At 40.5% G+C, this 17,528-nt stretch overlaps 1 protein-coding gene across 1 annotated transcript; it reads right to left on the bottom strand.

Annotated features, from left to right (window-relative positions):
- Positions 1-1,012: 1,012 nt before the first annotated feature.
- Positions 1,013-17,473, bottom strand: ATP6V1D (ATPase H+ transporting V1 subunit D). Its single transcript, XM_080683993.1, has 9 exons — positions 17,205-17,473; positions 10,709-10,826; positions 8,457-8,536; positions 6,691-6,758; positions 5,539-5,583; positions 4,497-4,600; positions 3,890-3,956; positions 2,668-2,746; positions 1,013-1,733 (listed from the first exon to the last, which is right to left on the bottom strand). The coding sequence occupies exons 1-9, from the start codon at positions 17,243-17,245 to the stop codon at positions 1,592-1,594; spliced, it is 744 nt and encodes a 247-aa protein (XP_080540119.1). The 5' UTR covers positions 17,246-17,473; the 3' UTR covers positions 1,013-1,591.
- Between the last annotated feature and the right edge of the window lie 55 nt (positions 17,474-17,528).

Below are 17,528 nucleotides of genomic sequence, written 5' to 3'. Positions count from 1 at the left end.
TCCCTGAGTTAATCTGCAGACCGTAGATCCACAAAACACCATGTGCTAACAAGACTCAGATATAGCTTTAACAAGCAAATCCCCTACCAGGGTACATGCCATCCCATAGTATGCTTTAGGAAGTCTAAAGTGACAAGATATTTTGGGGGTCAATGAAGTCTTACAGTTCTTTCCTCATCAGCAATGGTAGAGGTATAGAAACGTTTCTCCCAGTGATATGGATGTGCTGATAGTCAACACAGTCCCTAAGCAGAGTGAACACTGAGTTGTCGCTAACTTCCTTGAAAGAAAATGGAAACAAACCCTTGCTGTACAGCTAGGCACTGTGGCCAGTTCCATTTCCTGTTCCTCTGTGTTTCTGATTGGAGACCCCAGAGAGGGGGGAGGTCTTAACCACTTATAGGAATACCGATAGCTAATAAAATGCACGTGCTAATTCAAATAAGGAAATATCTCCCTTTAGTAAATCTTAAGTCAGAACTAACGAAAAGGAGAACAGTATTTAAACTAATCCAGATTTACTATCTTATGAAAATCTAATGTCTGGATTTTTTTCCCTTTTCTCATGGCGTAAGGAATAAGTATTGATAAGGAATAATTTGAATGTAATTTTATGAATGTGTGTGAAAATATGAACCAGGGATTTAGCCTTAATAAGGTGACCTTTCTGATATTATTGTTAATCCTCCTTTGTACTCGTGTCCTGTATCTGCACTCTATTGTTTTGAGATGTTATACTGCACACTGTATTGTAAAAATAAAAAGTAAAATTATATTTCAAATAAAAAAAGCCACCAGGTACTTTCTTTTGCTTTATTTATACCCTATGCCATTCAAGGTTTCAGCATATCTAACGACCATCCTGTCTTCATGTTTGTGCCAGAAGTCAGTCCATTGGAACCTCTGGGAGAAACACACATCTTTTAACTTGTTCTTCACCGTAGGGGAATGCTCCCTATCGGCACAGGTATTAAGTTCTATTTCCTTAATTTCTTTTTAAAAAACGAGCAACTCATTTTTAATCATTTTATTGTTTATACCATAGTCACATGCAAATTGGCACAACTGTTCCATGACAGAAAGAACAAACAGAGACCTGTCATGCAAGGTAAATTAAGGGAAGGCTTTCCTAAAGAGGGAGAAGTACCACAGAAACACGGGATGGCTGCAGCTATCTCAGACAACAGCGCCAGGGGTGAGGGTGGGTAGGAATGGAGGGTGCTCCTACAGTAGCTGGCCTCCTTGTATTGGCCTCAGACCACTGCTGGTGCCCAAGGGGAATTTCCTAATATGCTTGGTAAGCCGATCACTTGTCACCATTTATAAATGCGGTGGGGTGACACTTCTGCGGAATAAATTCTGCAAGTTCCTAGGCAGGTTCTCTAAATCTCATCTGTGATCAATGGTTGGTAAATTAGGATTCTGCAAAAGTAATCCCATAAATGGACATCCAGGGAAGTTTTACAACCAGTGAAATTAGACCAAAAAATAAACAACCACACGAACCAAACCTACACACTGAACTAAAATGGTGTCACGTCAGGACTTCTGAAAGAACCAGAGCAGGCAAGAAGAACCAGAGTAGGCAAGATTACTCAAACAGAAGATCCTCATCCTTCTCTTCAGCCAGAAGATTGGCAGGCTCCGTCACCTCTCCAGCTACCTTCCGTTTCTCCAATTCCCTCTCAGTTTTTTCCTTGAGAATCTTTTTCTTCTCCTGTATTTTCTTTAACCTGTAAAGTGAAGGGTTTTTCTGAATGCTATTGCAGTACTAAGTAGATGTGCTTTCTTCTAGTTTTGTAACAAGGATAATAAACAAACTAGAACAAAACTTTATTGTAATTTCAGTTTTAGTAATTTATAGCCCATTAAAAAAAGATTTGAGGTCAGATACACATATTTTAAGCTAATAACTGATTTCAAAAACTCCTATCCCAAAGTGAATAAACTTTGAGATCTATTCCCTGATACTGGAACAGATTTTGAGCATTTAGGTATTTATTAAAATTTTGTATCATTCCATTTGGCTCACTACAACCCTAAACATCACTGAAGGTCAGAACTAAATAAACTTTGATAATTAAGATTATAAATCATACTCTGACGCCGCTCAGAGTTAAGAGGGCCGTTTCTTCCCTGGATATGCCTGCCTTCATCTGTCTCCCACTTCTGAACCTGACACACTGACCCTGTACACCACCTACTTAGTATTTATTGACCTTACTAGCTCTAAATGTTCATAACCAATTTTGTACGTGCATCATCTCAAAGTACTGCACCAATTCTCTAATGGTATAGTTTACACTATTATGTAATGTCCCCTTCTGGAACATAGTCAACATGTAATACATACTGGTTGATTAATCCAGTTTCTTTTTATGTGGGAGACAGTCACCCCCTTAAATCAGTTTCACTTTTTAAAATAACCAAGTCTATTAATAGCTTCTCTGACCAAAGCTTTTGGAGATGCTGTTTTAGGTATGTGCAAAACTTGGCATAGAGCTGTCCTCACAGCCTTTGGCAATATTATTTCTTGCTTCTTACATATCAGAGTAAAATGCAAGCTATGCTAATTCTAAAGAACAGAAGCCAACAAATTTCTCAGCAAATAGAGACACTGGAATATGGAAAACAGAAAATGATCAATAACTGCCAATTCCAACAAACCTATAGAACTCTTCTCGCTCTCTCTCATCCAGCTCTGCGATGATATAAGCAAGGGTACGTTCAATCCTGGGAATGATGACTAGGGTTTAAAAAAAAATATACCTGTGAGAACTTTAAACCTTTTTTTTTTCTAATTGCCAGTGCTCATTTGTATACCAGTTAGTTATATAATTATAAAATCGATGTACATTTAATGCAGAAAATTTAGAAAACAAGCACATTAAAAGAAGAGTATAATCCAAACACTCTAAAGTAACTATTATAAACATTTTGGTATATGCCCTTCTATGTCTTTTCTATAGACAGATAACATTGGATCGCAATATATATGTCACTGAATTCATATGAATATATAACATTGAACAAGATTTGAATCTCCCACACTCAAATATACAGTAATCTGTGGAAAAGTGGAGCATCAAGGCACAAAGAATGCAGTAAGCTGTGTTTTGTGTCAGTCATAAGGTTCTGTTTTACATGGAATTTGCCTGTTTTAGAATGTCAACTTGAGAGTTGGAACTATTACCTTATCCATTCTGTTTTGCTTGTAACTCCATGTACAAGGGCTGGCACTAGCAAGCAGTCAGGAAATGTGTTTTCAGTTTTTTTTAAATGAGGTAACTTCCTCTTTAATAAAGCAAAAATAATTCCTTTGCTATTCAAATTTTTCTCCTTACCTTAAAATTGAAAAAATGTTCCTTTAATGAAAACTGAGTTTCTTAAGCAAAAAGTATTACATTAATACTTAGCAGTCACAGTTTTGAAATAATAAAGATGGGAAATAATGCATCAAATGGGAAAATTTATTTTCAGAAATCAAGAGAATATAGGACATTGTTTCTGTAGGACACAGGCCAAAGGGAAGAGGGATTTAACGTTAAATATTTGATGTGTTCAAAAAAAATGCATCATTCACTCAGTTATTGGAAAATACTAAAAACACTATAGCTCTTGAGAAATAGTTTCCACTCTTTATTCTAAATGTATAACCAGCAGTGAATAAAATATTCCATAATTTTGAACTTACCACTCTCATCTAACGTCCAAATTATACACCTCCTATCAAAGCACTTAATAACATTTTACAGCACCACTGACTCACTGCACTACCCACTGTGGGCAATGTGTACCACCTGGCAGTCAGTGCCTGATCCTAGTAGTTATGCAACAAATGTAGAGGCATGCACAGCAGATGAACAAAGCCCCACAGGCTTGCACTCACCATGTTCAATGGCATTTACACGCCTGTTGGTTATCTTAATAGCTTCATCCAAAGTAACAAAGGAAGTCTAAAATCAGAGGACAAATAAAATGTAAGTACAAAGTCTTCCTAATTCTGCCCTGTTCCTATGCTCCACTCAGATGGCACCAGTAAAGGACATTTGGAAACCAAAACTAGTCCTTTCAACAAGTTAAAAATTGTGAGCTTTCCACAGAGCTAACACTATCTCCATGCTATTATAACTTACTTCAGACTTACCTAAAGTTGTAAAAATGGCAAGAGGAGAGAATCATGCACAAATGACCTAGAAACACATTAGCTGGCCACAAAGGAAAACCTGGCTTTTCACTCATACACCGTGTTAAATCTGCATTTAAAGCTGCAGTCCTCCTCTAGCAGAGTGAAACCACCACTGCACATTTTGTCAGTAACACAAGTTGGGACAATGGTGCAGAAGTCACTAGTTCAGAAATCAAAACATCTTTGACTTGTTTCACAGAGGTCATGAAAACGGTTTGAAGTACTGAGTTCAGTACACTCTGAGCCAACATCTGAATCTCCCGCACTCAAATATTAGAAACCAAACAGCAGGGAGTTCTCTGCCTACCTGCAGTGAGGCGAGTTCCACCAGTAGTTCCACTGCTTTGGCATAGTTCCTCTTTAATTTAGCCAGTTGTTCCCCACCTCTGGCTAAACCAGTCAGTTCATAACCTGAAAGAACCAGTCAGACAACACTTGTAATTGTAGAACAATCATCTTCCCCCTCAAATTCCCCAAAAGAAGATGTCAGAACAGTGCCAAAATGGAAAAACAAATATACTATCTCTATTAAATGCAAACATGAAGTGCCCATCTCCCTCCCAGACACTACTGGACATGACAGTATCCACAGGGATACTCCTCTAACTACAGGAGGTGTTTAGCCAACCCCCACTTCACCAGATTGCTGGAGTAACCAACGTGCTCCATTCCCTAATGGAACAAACTGCCTGATGCCCCAGTACAGTGACACTCTGTTAATAGGTGACTCTCCAGAACGCTCTACTTTATTCCAACTTTACTAAATATTTTATGTGGACCAATGAAAGATGAGTGCCAAAGGAAGGACATTGTTATATTTCTAAAAAAAAAAAATCTGATTACTTTGGACAGACTCAACAAAGATGTTTTACTACAAAAATGCTGTCAAATTAGAGAATGGTGAGACAGTTACAAAAAAAAATGAGAGTGGGCTATAAAATTCTAGGGAGATTCAGCATTCAGACTGCATCAGTGTCTAAGATCTTTTTCTACTTTAAATTAGAGATGCAAACTGGAAATTATAAACAATGTATTATGGGTGTGGTTTATGCAGAAAGACAACCTAGAAGTCTAAACTGAATTCATATGCAAAGAAAGGCCATGAGCTTATATTTTTTAAATGTAACATGACTGTACACTTATATATCTCTAGGTTAAAATAAAATATTTTAAGACATGTACAATGTTTAATGACTCCCTGCCATAACACTTTTTTGGATGAACTGATTACCTACTGTCCTAACTGTATTAGATAAGGCTTTAACATGGGAACCACCAAACTCAATCTAGCACCATTTTCCAGAACAAGGTTCATTTAAAGAGGAATCAGAGAACCCAGAGACACTTACTATCAGTTCCTTCATGGTAATGTTCAAATATTGGCAAGGTAACACCTGTTAAACACAGAAAAAGTCAACAGATTGTCTGGAATTGTAACTGGTTTCAAGGAATAAAATTAGGAACCTGCCTTCCTAATTGTTCAATCCTATTCAAAAATTAAATTAACCTGAGTAATAAGAGATCTGGTTGTTACAGTGGGGTTTTTTTTCCCTTCAGCTCTGAGATATACTTAATATACAAAAAAAAATTGCACATATTTAATATATGCATTTTGATGAGTTTAGACATATGCATACACCCATGATACCATCACAATAATCAAGGTAATAAACACCATCATCTCCGAAAGATTTTATGTGTCCTTTTCCTGTGTGTGTGTTTGTATGTGTATGTGTACAAACACACACACAGGAAAAGGGAATGGTGAGACAGTTATATGTGTGTGTATGTAGAACTCTCAACATCAGATCTACCCTCCCAACAAGTTTTTAAGCGCACACCACCATATTATTCTATTGGCACTATACAGTACAGCATATCTCTGGAATGTGTTTATCTTGTATAACCCTAACTTTATATACATTAAACAACTTCCCATTTCCCCTACCCTAACTCCCTGGAAATCATCAGTTACAATGGGTTTAACATGTAAAGCCAATCAACTTGCTCTAAGTAGAAAAGATTAATTGGGATATCCAGACATCCTATATAATAAAAGCCTAATATGCTAAGTGTCCAGTCAGCCATTCAACCAATCAAAGCATAATATGCTAATGATATGCTAAGGCCGCTCAACTGCTCGCTATGACGTGCACTGACCACCAGGGGGAGACACTCCGACAGCTAGGTTAGCTTACTGCTGGAGCCAGATATGCCCTGGAGCCCTCCTGTGGTCCTTCCCCAGCTGGCCAACCTCCAGCATCCCTCCCCAGCCCTGATCGTGCATCGGTGCGGTCCCTCAGCCTGGCCTGTGCCCTCTTGCCATCCGGGATCCCTTGGGGGATGTCAGAGAGCTGGTTTTGGCCCCATCCCGCAGGCCAGGCCAAGGGACTCCACTGGCGCATGAATTTGTGCACTGGGCCTCTAGTTGCTGTATAGACAGGTTAATTTTCAAACGTCACCTTTTATCCACCATGGAGTCTAAATGGTTGAAAAATTACCTGCTACATTATCTTTCTTTGCTCGAATCTTCACTTGGGCTTTATTCACATTTTGGATAACTGTGGTGCTGCAGGGGGGGAAAAAAGGGCCTTGGTTTAGTTGAGTTTTTAGAGTGAAAGATAAACCTACCATTGGGTAATTTTAACAAGAGTGAGGTATCACAATTAAGTATGTTCTGATAATAGTCTTTTTCCCGAAAAGGACAAAAATCACTACTTCCACAGGAGGGCCTCAGAGAGCAAAGACTAAAAATTAGTCATAAAAAAAACCAACAAAGAATGATTTTAAAGTATTTGGATCGCTTGAGTTTTCAGTAAGACGTGGGATTTTCATTCTGTTAATGTAATTTAGAGAAAGCTTTCTTTCCTTTTAGGTTTGCTGTTCAAAACTTCTAAGTTTGGCAAAAGAAGTACAATTCCTTTTCTAGAACTTACCTAACTTCCATCTGGCTTTGTCTGACTCCTCATTTTTATCGTAAAGTGTTTTCCCTATAACCACCCTGAGGTATTCACATACCACTTATACACTATTGATTTCTTCCCTCTGCTTGGAAATGCCAGTGCAAGTTGTTATCCTACCAACCCTGGCAAAACTTAGTCTACTGCTTCAAAGGCCTTATGGCCCTCAGGCTGTAAGACGTGGCCCACCAGGTAATGCTCCCAGACAGATAAGAAACGCTAAGAATAAAGGCGCTGTGTCACTGAGTAAAGAAGACTAAAATCAGCCCTGGCCTGTGTGGCTCAGTGATTCGAGAGTTGGCCCAAGCACCGAAGAGTCACAGGTTCTATTCCCAGTCAAGGGCACAGGCCTGGGTTGCAGGTTAAAGCCCCAGCCCTAGTCAGGGCAAGCAATCAATGTGTCTCTCTCACATCAATTTATCTCTCTCATCGTTGTTTCTCTCTCAGTCTCTCTCGCTCTCTCACTCCCTTCTCCCTCCCTTCCTTTCTCTCCCTCCCTCACTTACACTCTCTCTAAAAATCAATGTAAAAAATATCCTCAGTTGAGGATTAACAACAAAAATTAAGAAAAAAAAACACACAAAACACTAAAATCAAAACCCCTGAAAATAACTTCCACCTCTGCCCCGAAATAGCCATTTGACTCAGGAAGGCATTGAACTTAACTGAGAAAAACTGCTTACCTGGTCTACTTCACAGGCTTATTTGGGGAATTACATAACATGTAAATTGGCAAAACCCCTTTGTAAAGGAATACTAAACTATTTCGAATGCTTTGTAAGGCATATATTGATAATGACAAAAGCCATAAAAGTCACGCAACCTCCCCCCCCCTTTTTTTAATATATTTTTATTGATTTCAGAGAGGAAGGGAGAGGGGGAGAGGGTCATTGATCGGCTGCCTCCTGCACACACCACACTGGGGATTGAGCACCTTTTCTAATACCAAAAAACATCAGCAAATCAACCCAAACGCCTTCCATTAGGAGAAAAGGTTAATAAGTTATGGTACATCTAGAGAAAGATTATGCGGCTAAGTGAAAACAAGGAAAAAATGTTCATGATACCATGTTAAATAAAAATGGGCCATAAAATATTAAGTATCTTGTGCCTACAACGGTGTAACAGATACATGTCGGTAGTAATGAAGATGGTGATGTTAAGGGAATGGGGTTAAAAGTGTCCTTACTTATTATTAATATACCAATTGTCTTTAATGCTAATATTTTTAAATTTAAAATGGCTTTTAAATGAAATTATGAACATAGAGCACTGATTTTTCAAAACGCCCAATTTAGTCTTCTTACCTGAAGTCCCCTGCTGTGAACTTGGCCTCAGCAAGTGAAAAGGCAGCTTCTCTCATCACTTCACCCATCAACATTTTAGTCTGAAAAAGTATAAACCAATAGCTGATTCAACCAAGTTACTTTACCAGGAAAAATCATAATCATGTTGCTTCAATACCATCAGTATTCCATGTCAGGTATGCATGTAAATATAAACATTGATTTGATAATGATAAAACAAAATAAAAATTTCCTATTTTGCTTTAAAAGGTTTAGTTATGGTCATAATCATGTTGCAAAACCATGAGTTTTATAAATAAAACATTAAAATAAAGACATTAAGAAAGAGAAAACTGAATCTTTACTGCAGGACTATGTTTTTGTTGAATGGGTCCATAATGATTTGCTCAAATTAATCTCCTAAATTCACTACAGTGCAGTCAAAATCCTAATGGCATAGTGATTCTAAAATAAATCTGGAATATTTAATGTTTGAGGATATCCAATAATTTTTTAAGAGAAGTATAACTGGGTCAGTGGGTAGAGAGTTACCTTACCAAGTACTAAAAATGTTTAACTATAAAGAAATACATCTGGTACTGGGACACTAAGTCAATGAAATGGAATAGAGAGTTCAGAAACAGCCCCAGGACTATACTGGAATTTAGCAATGTAAAGAGACCACTCAACTGGTCATGCATTTACAAAATGATGAAGCTAAATCCCTAACTCCTCACATCACCCCCCCCACACAACACAACAAAAATAAAAATAAAAGTGATTCAAGGTAAAGGTTTATTTTCAAAATTATAAAATAGCCCAGCCGTTCAATTCCCAGTCAGGGTACGTGCCCAGGCTTTGGGCTCAATCCACAGTAGGAGGAGTGCAGGAGGCAGCTGGTCAATGATTCTCTCTCATCATTGCTGTTCTATCTCTCCCTCTCCCTTCCTCTCTGAAATCAATAAAAAAATATATTAAAATAAGGTAGCAATTTTAGCACAACAGATTGACAACAACAAAAAATACCCAACTAAGAAGAATTTAAGAAAATAGGTCCTCTCACTAATCATTTAGTAGAAATGTAAATTAGTATAACAATTTGGAGGGCAAATTTGAGTTATCTATCAAACAATTAAATGATTGAGATTCTAGGACTTTTCCAGAAAAATGCTAGCATACATACACATAAGGATTTAAGAGTACCCTCCCCCACAAAATGGTAAAACTACACATCCATCAATAGAGAAACAGTAAATTCCATGATCCATGCAAAGGTGTACCATTCAGCTATTATAAAGAATGAGACCGAACTATATGATTTAGAAAGCTGTTCATCATATTCTGCCATGGAGCGAAGGAAGGGGGAGTGGGGCAGAAAATGTTATATAAATATAAGTGTGTGTGTGTACTTGCATGCATGTTTGTTACCAAAAAATCTGTGTGTGGACATATAGCCACACATGATACCATACTCTTGGTATATGCTTTACAAAAGCAATATTTTCAATATGTGCTACCAAAGAAAGAGATTGAGATATTCAGGGAGAAAGAGATTGAGAGAGAGAAGATGGAAAGGATGTAAAACAGAGTCTCACAAAGAACTCTTCTGGGAAATGAAAAAAGGATAGTTGGGGCTAGGAGAGGGGAAATGGGAAAGAACCTTCACTTTTTTATATGCCACTGTATATAATTTATCCAAAAAGCATTGAGTCAAATGTACTAGCTGCCGACACTGTTCTAGATACTGAAAATACATTGCTGAAAAGACAGAATCCCCTTCTCATGGAACTTACATTCTCTAGTGGGGGTAAACTATCAAACAAATACCATGCACTAGTATGTGCTATGATAAAAACAGGGATACATGACAAGTAAATACAGCGGTCACTTCAGATTAGGTGATCAGTGATGGCCTCTCTGGAGAGACCAGAATGCAGAGGAGCCAGTCATCAGTAGTCTGGGAAAGAGCATTTCCAGCAGGAAAAAACAGCTAATGCAAAGACCCTAGAGGAGGATGTTAGGAAGAACAGGGCAAATGAGGTCAGAGAGGCAGGTAGGGACCAGATTAGATCAAGTGAGGCTCGAGAACAAGAGTAAGGAATTTGGATTTTATTAAATGAACCATGTGAAACTCATTACTTTATAATGGTATTCTTACTTTTGAAAGAAAAATTAATTAAAATAACAAAGAAAAATTAAAATGTCAACAGCCATGCTGGATTTTCCTTAGATATTTCCAAAATAAATACTGTTCTAAGCAAAGTTCATTCTACCTCTATGATCTTCTTTAGGATCTGTCGAAATCGAAGAGTTAGGGCATCTGATTTCTTCTTCAGGAGGTTTCGACCTGTCTGTGCTCCTTTTAATCGAGCCTTCATGATGGTCTGTGCCCTATGTAAACAAAGTTAAAAACATTTATTCCCATTGTTTAAAAGAAAGAAAAATACCTCTCCAATACAATGTTAAAATTATGCTTTATTCTTTGATGTCAACAGAATAATATATACAGCATTTGTAGATGACAGGTTCAGTTGGTTTCTCAATACCACAGAGTTCTACCCTCAAGTTTTCCATAAATGAGAAGTTTATTTAAAACTAGGACAACATTTTAATCTATATCTGGCATAAATATTGTCATAATAAAGTTTATCAGGAGCGCTTTTTATGATTCCAACATAGTTTAAATACTTATTTGATTTATAAATTAAAACACTATCTGTTTCCATTAGAAGTGTTCTATCCCTAGCCAGTTTAGTGGATAGAGCATTGGCCCACTGACTAAAGGGTTATGGGTTCGATTCCAGTCAAGGGCACATACCTCATTTGCAGGCTCTATTCCCAGCCCTGTTGGGGCACGTGTGGGAGGCAACCAATTGATGTGTCTCTCACATTGATGTTTCTCTCTCTCTCTGTCTCTCCTCCTCCCTTCCTAAAAATCAGTGGAAAAAATATCCTCGGATGAGGATTAACAACAACAAAAAAGAAGTGTATTAAGGATTTTTTAAAAATCTGTCCACTAATTTATGCACTTACCTTCAGGACCAACAATTCCACTTTGAGGAATTTATCCTACAGATTTACTCCCACAGGTATACAATAATATGTACAAGGTTATGGATAAGTATTCCAACATCCTATCTAATAAAAGAGTAATATGCAAATTGACCATCACTCCAACACACAAGATGGCTGCCCCCATGTGGTCAAAGATGGCTGCCCCCATGTGGACACAAGATGGCCACCACAAGATGGCTAGCAGGGCAGGGCAGTTGGGAGGGGCCAGGCCTGCAAGGGAGGGCAGTTGGGGGCGATAAAGCCTGCAGGGGAGGGCAGTTAGGGGGGACCCAGGCCTGCAGGGGAGAGCAGTTGGGAGGGACCAGGCCTGCAGGGGAGGGCAGTTGGGGGCAACCAGGCCTGCAGGGGAGGGCAGTTGGGGGGGACCAGGCCTGCAGGGGAGGGCAGTTAGGGGTGACCAGGCCTGCAGGGGAGGGCAGTTAGGGGTAATCAGGCTGGCAGGGAAGCAGTTAGGCATCAATCAGGCTGGCAGGGGAGTGGTTAGGGAGTGATCAGGCTGGCAGGCAGAAGCAGTTAGGGGCAATCAGGAAGGCAGGCAGGTGAGCAGTTGGGAGCCAGCAGTCCTGGATTGTGAGAGGGATGTCCGACTGCCCATTTAGGCCCAGTCCTGGTAGGGGTCCCAGATTAGAGAGGGTGCAGGCTGGGCTGAGGGACACCCCCCCCCCGTGTACAAATTTCTTGCACCGAGCCTCTAGTTATTTATAAGAGCAAATGGGTAGAAACAAGTTAAATGTTCCATAAATTATGGTTCATTATAAAATGGAATGATATGCAGTTATAAAAAAAAAGGGGAAAGTAGGTCTGCATGTGCTTCCTATATGATATTGTGTTAGCTATGCAAAGCATGGAAGGATAAACATGCTTATACAGATACAGAGAATAGAAAGGATTCACAGAAACTATAACCATTTCCTTTGGGAAATTGGGCTGGCTAAAAAAAAAAAAAAAATAGATTGCCCTGGCCAGTTTGGCTCAGTGGATAGAGTGTCGGCCTGCAGACTGAAGGGTCCTGGGTTCCATTCCAGTCAAGGGCACATGCCTGGGTCGCAGGCTGGATCCCCACTAGGGGGCATGCAGGAGGTGGCCGATACATGATTCTCTCTCATCAATGATGTTTCTAGCTCTCTCCCTCTCTCTCCCTTCTTCTCTGAAATCAATTAAAATATATTTTTAAAAAATAGATTTACTTTTTATTACTATACTAGAGGCCCAGTGCAAGAAATTCATGCATGGGGCGGGTGTCCCTCAGCCCAGCCTGCACCCTCTCAAAATCTGGGACCCCTCAGGTGATGTCCGACTGCTGGTTTAGGCCCAATCTCGCAGGGATCCCTGCAGATCTGGCCTAAAATGGCAGTCAGACATCCCTCTCACAATCCGGGACCGCTGGCCCCTAACTGCTTGCCTGCCTGCATGATCGCCCCTAACCACTCACCTGCTTGCCTGATCACCCCTAACCGCCTCTGCCTGCCTGATCAACACTATCAGCCTCTGCCTGCCTGATCACCCCTAACCACCTCTGCCTACCTGACTGCCCCTAAGCACTCTGCCTGCCTGCCTGCCTGATCGCCCCTAACCGCTCACTGGGGGGCGGCCGCCAGGGTGAGGGGCCGAGGTCATTCTGGTCATTCTGCCGTTTTGGTTGCTGGGCATTTATTATATAGGATTCTTTTGTATCTTTTGCATTTTATTCCACAACCTTTTATTACTTTTTCTATTAAAATGTGGCATTAAAGTGTTTTGATATCAATCAAAACCCTAATACCAATCATTTTATGTAAATGACTTTATATAAAAAATGAATGTAACGAATTAGGTAACAAATGACATATATAAGCATTTATAATTTACTAGAGGCCCAATGCATGAAATTTGTACACGGGTAGGGTCCCTAGACTTGGCCAGGGATCAGGGCCTTCCAGCTGCCAGCCAGGGCCTCCCATCCCCGGCTGCCAGCCGGGACCTTCCTTCACTCCACGCCACCACCTGGTGATCAGCGCACATCATAGCAAGCGATCGAATTCCCGGTCTCCCAGTTGAACTCCCAAGGGGACACTTTGCATATTAGGCTTTTATATATATAGAATAAATGACATATATAAGAATAGACTCCTGAGAAGTGACAAGCTACTCAAGTCTCCTTACCGCCTATTTCAATCTCTTCCCATCAGAAACCACAATACCAAAGTAAAAAAAACAACAGCAGAAACTGACATTTCTGTTCTTGCTCCCATATGCCTGATAAAATTTAATAATGGGGGGAAATGGGCAATAAGATCCAACAATAGATTATCTTAGATACTTAAAGTGATTTGTTTAAGGAGATATAATTTCATATGAATGGTGTTATAACTAAATGCAAAATAGTATTAATGGACCTTTTGGCTAAGTTTTTAGATTGTTGAAGTCCTTTACCATAGGGCAAAGATTATTGAGACAATTCTGCAGCTGGAAGGAACTTTAGACATTATCCTGAAAGTTAAGAAAATGAGACTTAGAAAAATGAAACAACTTTCCCACAGTCACTCACTGAAGAAAAGGCAGGGCAGGACAAGAACCAGCCTTCTGACTCCAGGGACTTGTCTGAGGCTCAACCGTAGGTCCACTGTACCCCAATTACATGGGACACTGCCTCCCCTGCAGATTATAAATAGCACCAGATGAACAGCTCTCTCTAGCTATCCCGGCTGCCTCTGCACTGGCTGAAGATCTAACCAAGTGAGGCAGGTTCAGTTTCCTGCCTGAGCAGGATTTAGCTGCCCCAATGTGTATATTTAAACATACTGTATTGTTTATACTAACCATCAGAATTTGGAAAGAGTTGAATCAAATGTAAGTCAAATCCTAGTACTGCAGATTCCAACAAGTTTGATAGCAAAAAGGTGAACTGGTTGATAAAATTGAACTGACCAGGCTAATTTTAATTTCCTCCTAGGTAATGGCATCTCTGTAAAATAGACACATTTTTACTCTTGACAATCGAAGAGTGACCTGCCCAAGGGCTTACAGCCCTTGTAGGTATAACCTGGATTTGACTGACTTCTTTAGACTCCATATCCTTCATGTCTCTTTCAATTCCACCCTAAACTTGTTTTTCTCTCTCTGGTGCCTAACTGGGTGTCAGCCCCATTTCATAGCGTAACATTATAAGAATTGTCTCAAAGAGAAGTCACTAGTGTATTTCCTAACCTGGCTCTTTAAAAAACTTATTCTTTTTCAAGTTTCACAGCTGCTCAGCCCTACTTAAAGTGTTTGACCTTCAGCTAGGATGATAACTTATTTCCAGATGAATCAAAGACATCTGACTACATGACAAAGTACCTGTGCTAAGCCTTGGGGAAAATATTTAGAAAAGCTGTTACTTCCTGCACCTAATTTTCCCCTTAAACAGCAAGCTGGGTGCTCTAAAATAGCAATTTCCACCTTCACAAACCTATCATTCTTCTTGTCTAAGCCGAATGAAGTTTATTTTCACCTCTTAGTCTTAAATTAAGACAAAAAAATGTTAACATTCTGACTACTATCTAAGATTAACACAGTCAAACATTAATTGAAGCAGTGAAAATGATTTTACTCAGTAACCACTGACAATAGGGGAAGGAGCTGAGGTTTGCAAAGGTGACTGCATTTTAAACGAAGAATGAGGGAGAGAAGTGAGGGGATTCAAGCAGATTCAGGGAAGTGAAAAATTCCAGAAGGCTGGTCAGTGGAAATGCGATTGGGCCACCTGTGTCTACTAACTGACACTATGGAAGTTAGGATTCCATCCTCACAGAGGCCTTATCCTTCCTGATTACATCTCAAAGAAATGATTTTCAGGTCTTTGAGAAAGATACTTCTAATTTATAGGGAGAGACATATACAGGGTGTCCAACAAAATATACACATATACTCTGAACAATGATAAAGGCAGTGTTTATTAAAATACATTTCATTTTCAAAATTGAGTTATCAGCTGTTAAAATGTGTAAACATTTTTTGGGGACACCCTATACATCTCAACAGGAAAATGAAGGATTCATCATTGTAAGCCCTTTTCAGTAAATGCCCTAAGAAAGGGAGGTCAGGGATTTCCAGCAGGTGTTGGCTAGATTAAACAGTAAATTCTTCTGGTGGCTCTGAGCTTTCTCAGGCAGACATTTTAATAGGGGCTGGTGTCATTTAGGAAATACAATCGTAGGCTGCTGGAAGCTATGGTAGAGTTTGGCCATCTTCCCCACAACTGACTTGATTCCAAACAGCTATTAGAAAGCCAGTAGGTGAAAGTAAAAAAATAAACAAAAAGCCAACAACTCCTTCATTTCATTAAGAGCTGTAGCCACCCAGGCAGAGACAGAAATCTAAGTTTGGGGTTTGAAAATAACTTTTATTTAGGAGAAAAAGGTCAGGATGAAGAAAAGCAACAGAATACTTCCAAAGAGATAGGACCACAATAAAAAAAGATCTAAATGTCAAAGCCAAAACTGATTTTCTGCTCCTCACTGAAAAAAAGAAAAAGAGGAAAAGGAGAAGAGGGTAAATAAGAACAATCTTTTCTTTCCACACATTGTTAGATACATATGAGAAAACCTCAACATTTTCTTTACAGATTGGCCAAACACCTAGGGCCATATGCTATTTCTCTTGCCAAGGACATCAGACCAAACGAGAAAGGCTGCCCACAACTGAGCAAATTCCAAGGCATGGGTTCATTCGAGGAACATTTTTTGTGGACTGTCTATCCTATATAATAATCCTATATAATAAAAGGGTAATTTGCAAATGACCAAACTGAATGACTGGTTGCTATGACGTGCACTGACCACCAGAGGGCAGACGCTCTGCGCAGGAGCTGCCCCCTGGTGGTCAGTGCGCTCCCACAGCGGGGATCTCCGCTCAGCCACAAGCCAGGCTGAAGACTGGAGAGCACAGCAGAGGTGGTGGGAGCCACTTCCGCCTCTGCAGCAGCCCTAAGGTTGTCCGACTGCTAAAGGGCACAGGCTGGGCTGAGAGGACCCCCCTCCCCGCTCCCTCTTCCCCCTAGTGCACGAATGTCTTGCACCGGGCCTCTAGTGGATTAATACTTGAGAGCGCACGGTCCAGTGGGAACGTTATGCAAACAATTACTATCCACTTTACAATGTGATGGGTATTATTAACGTAAGTCTGAACAAGAGGAGTGCCTCAGAAACTCGGGGTACCTTCCCATCGCAGGTGACATTTCGCGGAATCATGGAAAATGAATAAGGGGATAAGATCTGGCGTTCACGCGAGGGCATTTCAATTCAACACCCAATTTGGCTTAAAAGTCTCTTCTATATGCTTCCCACAGCAGTAAACCTCCTTTCTCAATCCATTTATCAAACCTCGTTAGCTTGCCCATCTCTCCGCTAAACTGAGCATCGATTCGCAGTTACGTAATCCAGTGCCGGGTTCCATAGAGAGGGTGGAATGAATGGCTGGATTAATGAATAGGGTTAGCGGACCTTCACAAAAGCCAGCAGGCTGGGCGCCTGTTCCTATGGGCAGGGATCGCTCTGACCAGCCCGGTTCACTCAGAGGAATATGTGAGGGGCCGTCAGGGAGCCTCGCCCTGCACCCACGAAGAAAGACCGGGAGAGCTCAGGATCCGCCCAGAAAATCAGGAATCTCGCTGCGGAGGAAACGAGAATCCCGCCAGGCGGTCCTGAACCTAATGACGTTCATTCTTTTACTTACATTCGCGAGGGAAAGATTTCAATTCGGTCTTTGCCCGACATTCTGACGATGACTGTTCGGCTTCGGTTCCCGGTCGGGCAGACGTGGTTGCCACAGACCCAGCCACAGCGTCTTCTTCTACCGCAGTCAGGTGGTTGTCTCACTTGACATCCCCACCCTCCTCGCGTTGCTAGGAGACCACCGGGATTCTCATTCTTCACTTCCGCTTCCTGTTGGCTCCCGGGTGGAGTGGTGGGGGTGGGAGTACGTGAAGAAGACAAGGCCCGGATGTGGAGGCGCGCGCACCGCGAGACTGCCCCTCACTTCCGGCTCGCATCCCAGCCC

This window comes from Plecotus auritus (genome assembly GCF_963455305.1).
Source record: "Plecotus auritus genome assembly, chromosome: 1".
NCBI lineage: Eukaryota > Metazoa > Chordata > Mammalia > Chiroptera > Vespertilionidae > Plecotus > Plecotus auritus.
This window is presented reverse-complemented; position numbering and strand designations above follow the sequence as displayed.

What these genes read in the sequence shown, in the direction of transcription:
- ATP6V1D (XM_080683993.1), bottom strand. Translation starts at nt 17,245, where the DNA reads ATGTCGGGCAAAGACCGAATTGAAATCTTTCCCTCGCGAAT. An exon ending in GAAATCTTTCCCTCGCGAAT is followed by an intron (nt 10,827 to 17,204) that starts GTAAGTAAAAGA and finishes TTGTTTACATAG; the next exon opens with GGCACAGACCATCATGAAGG. An exon ending in TGTAAATGCCATTGAACATG is followed by an intron (nt 2,747 to 3,889) that starts GTGAGTGCAAGC and finishes TTTAAACCCTAG; the next exon opens with TCATCATTCCCAGGATTGAA.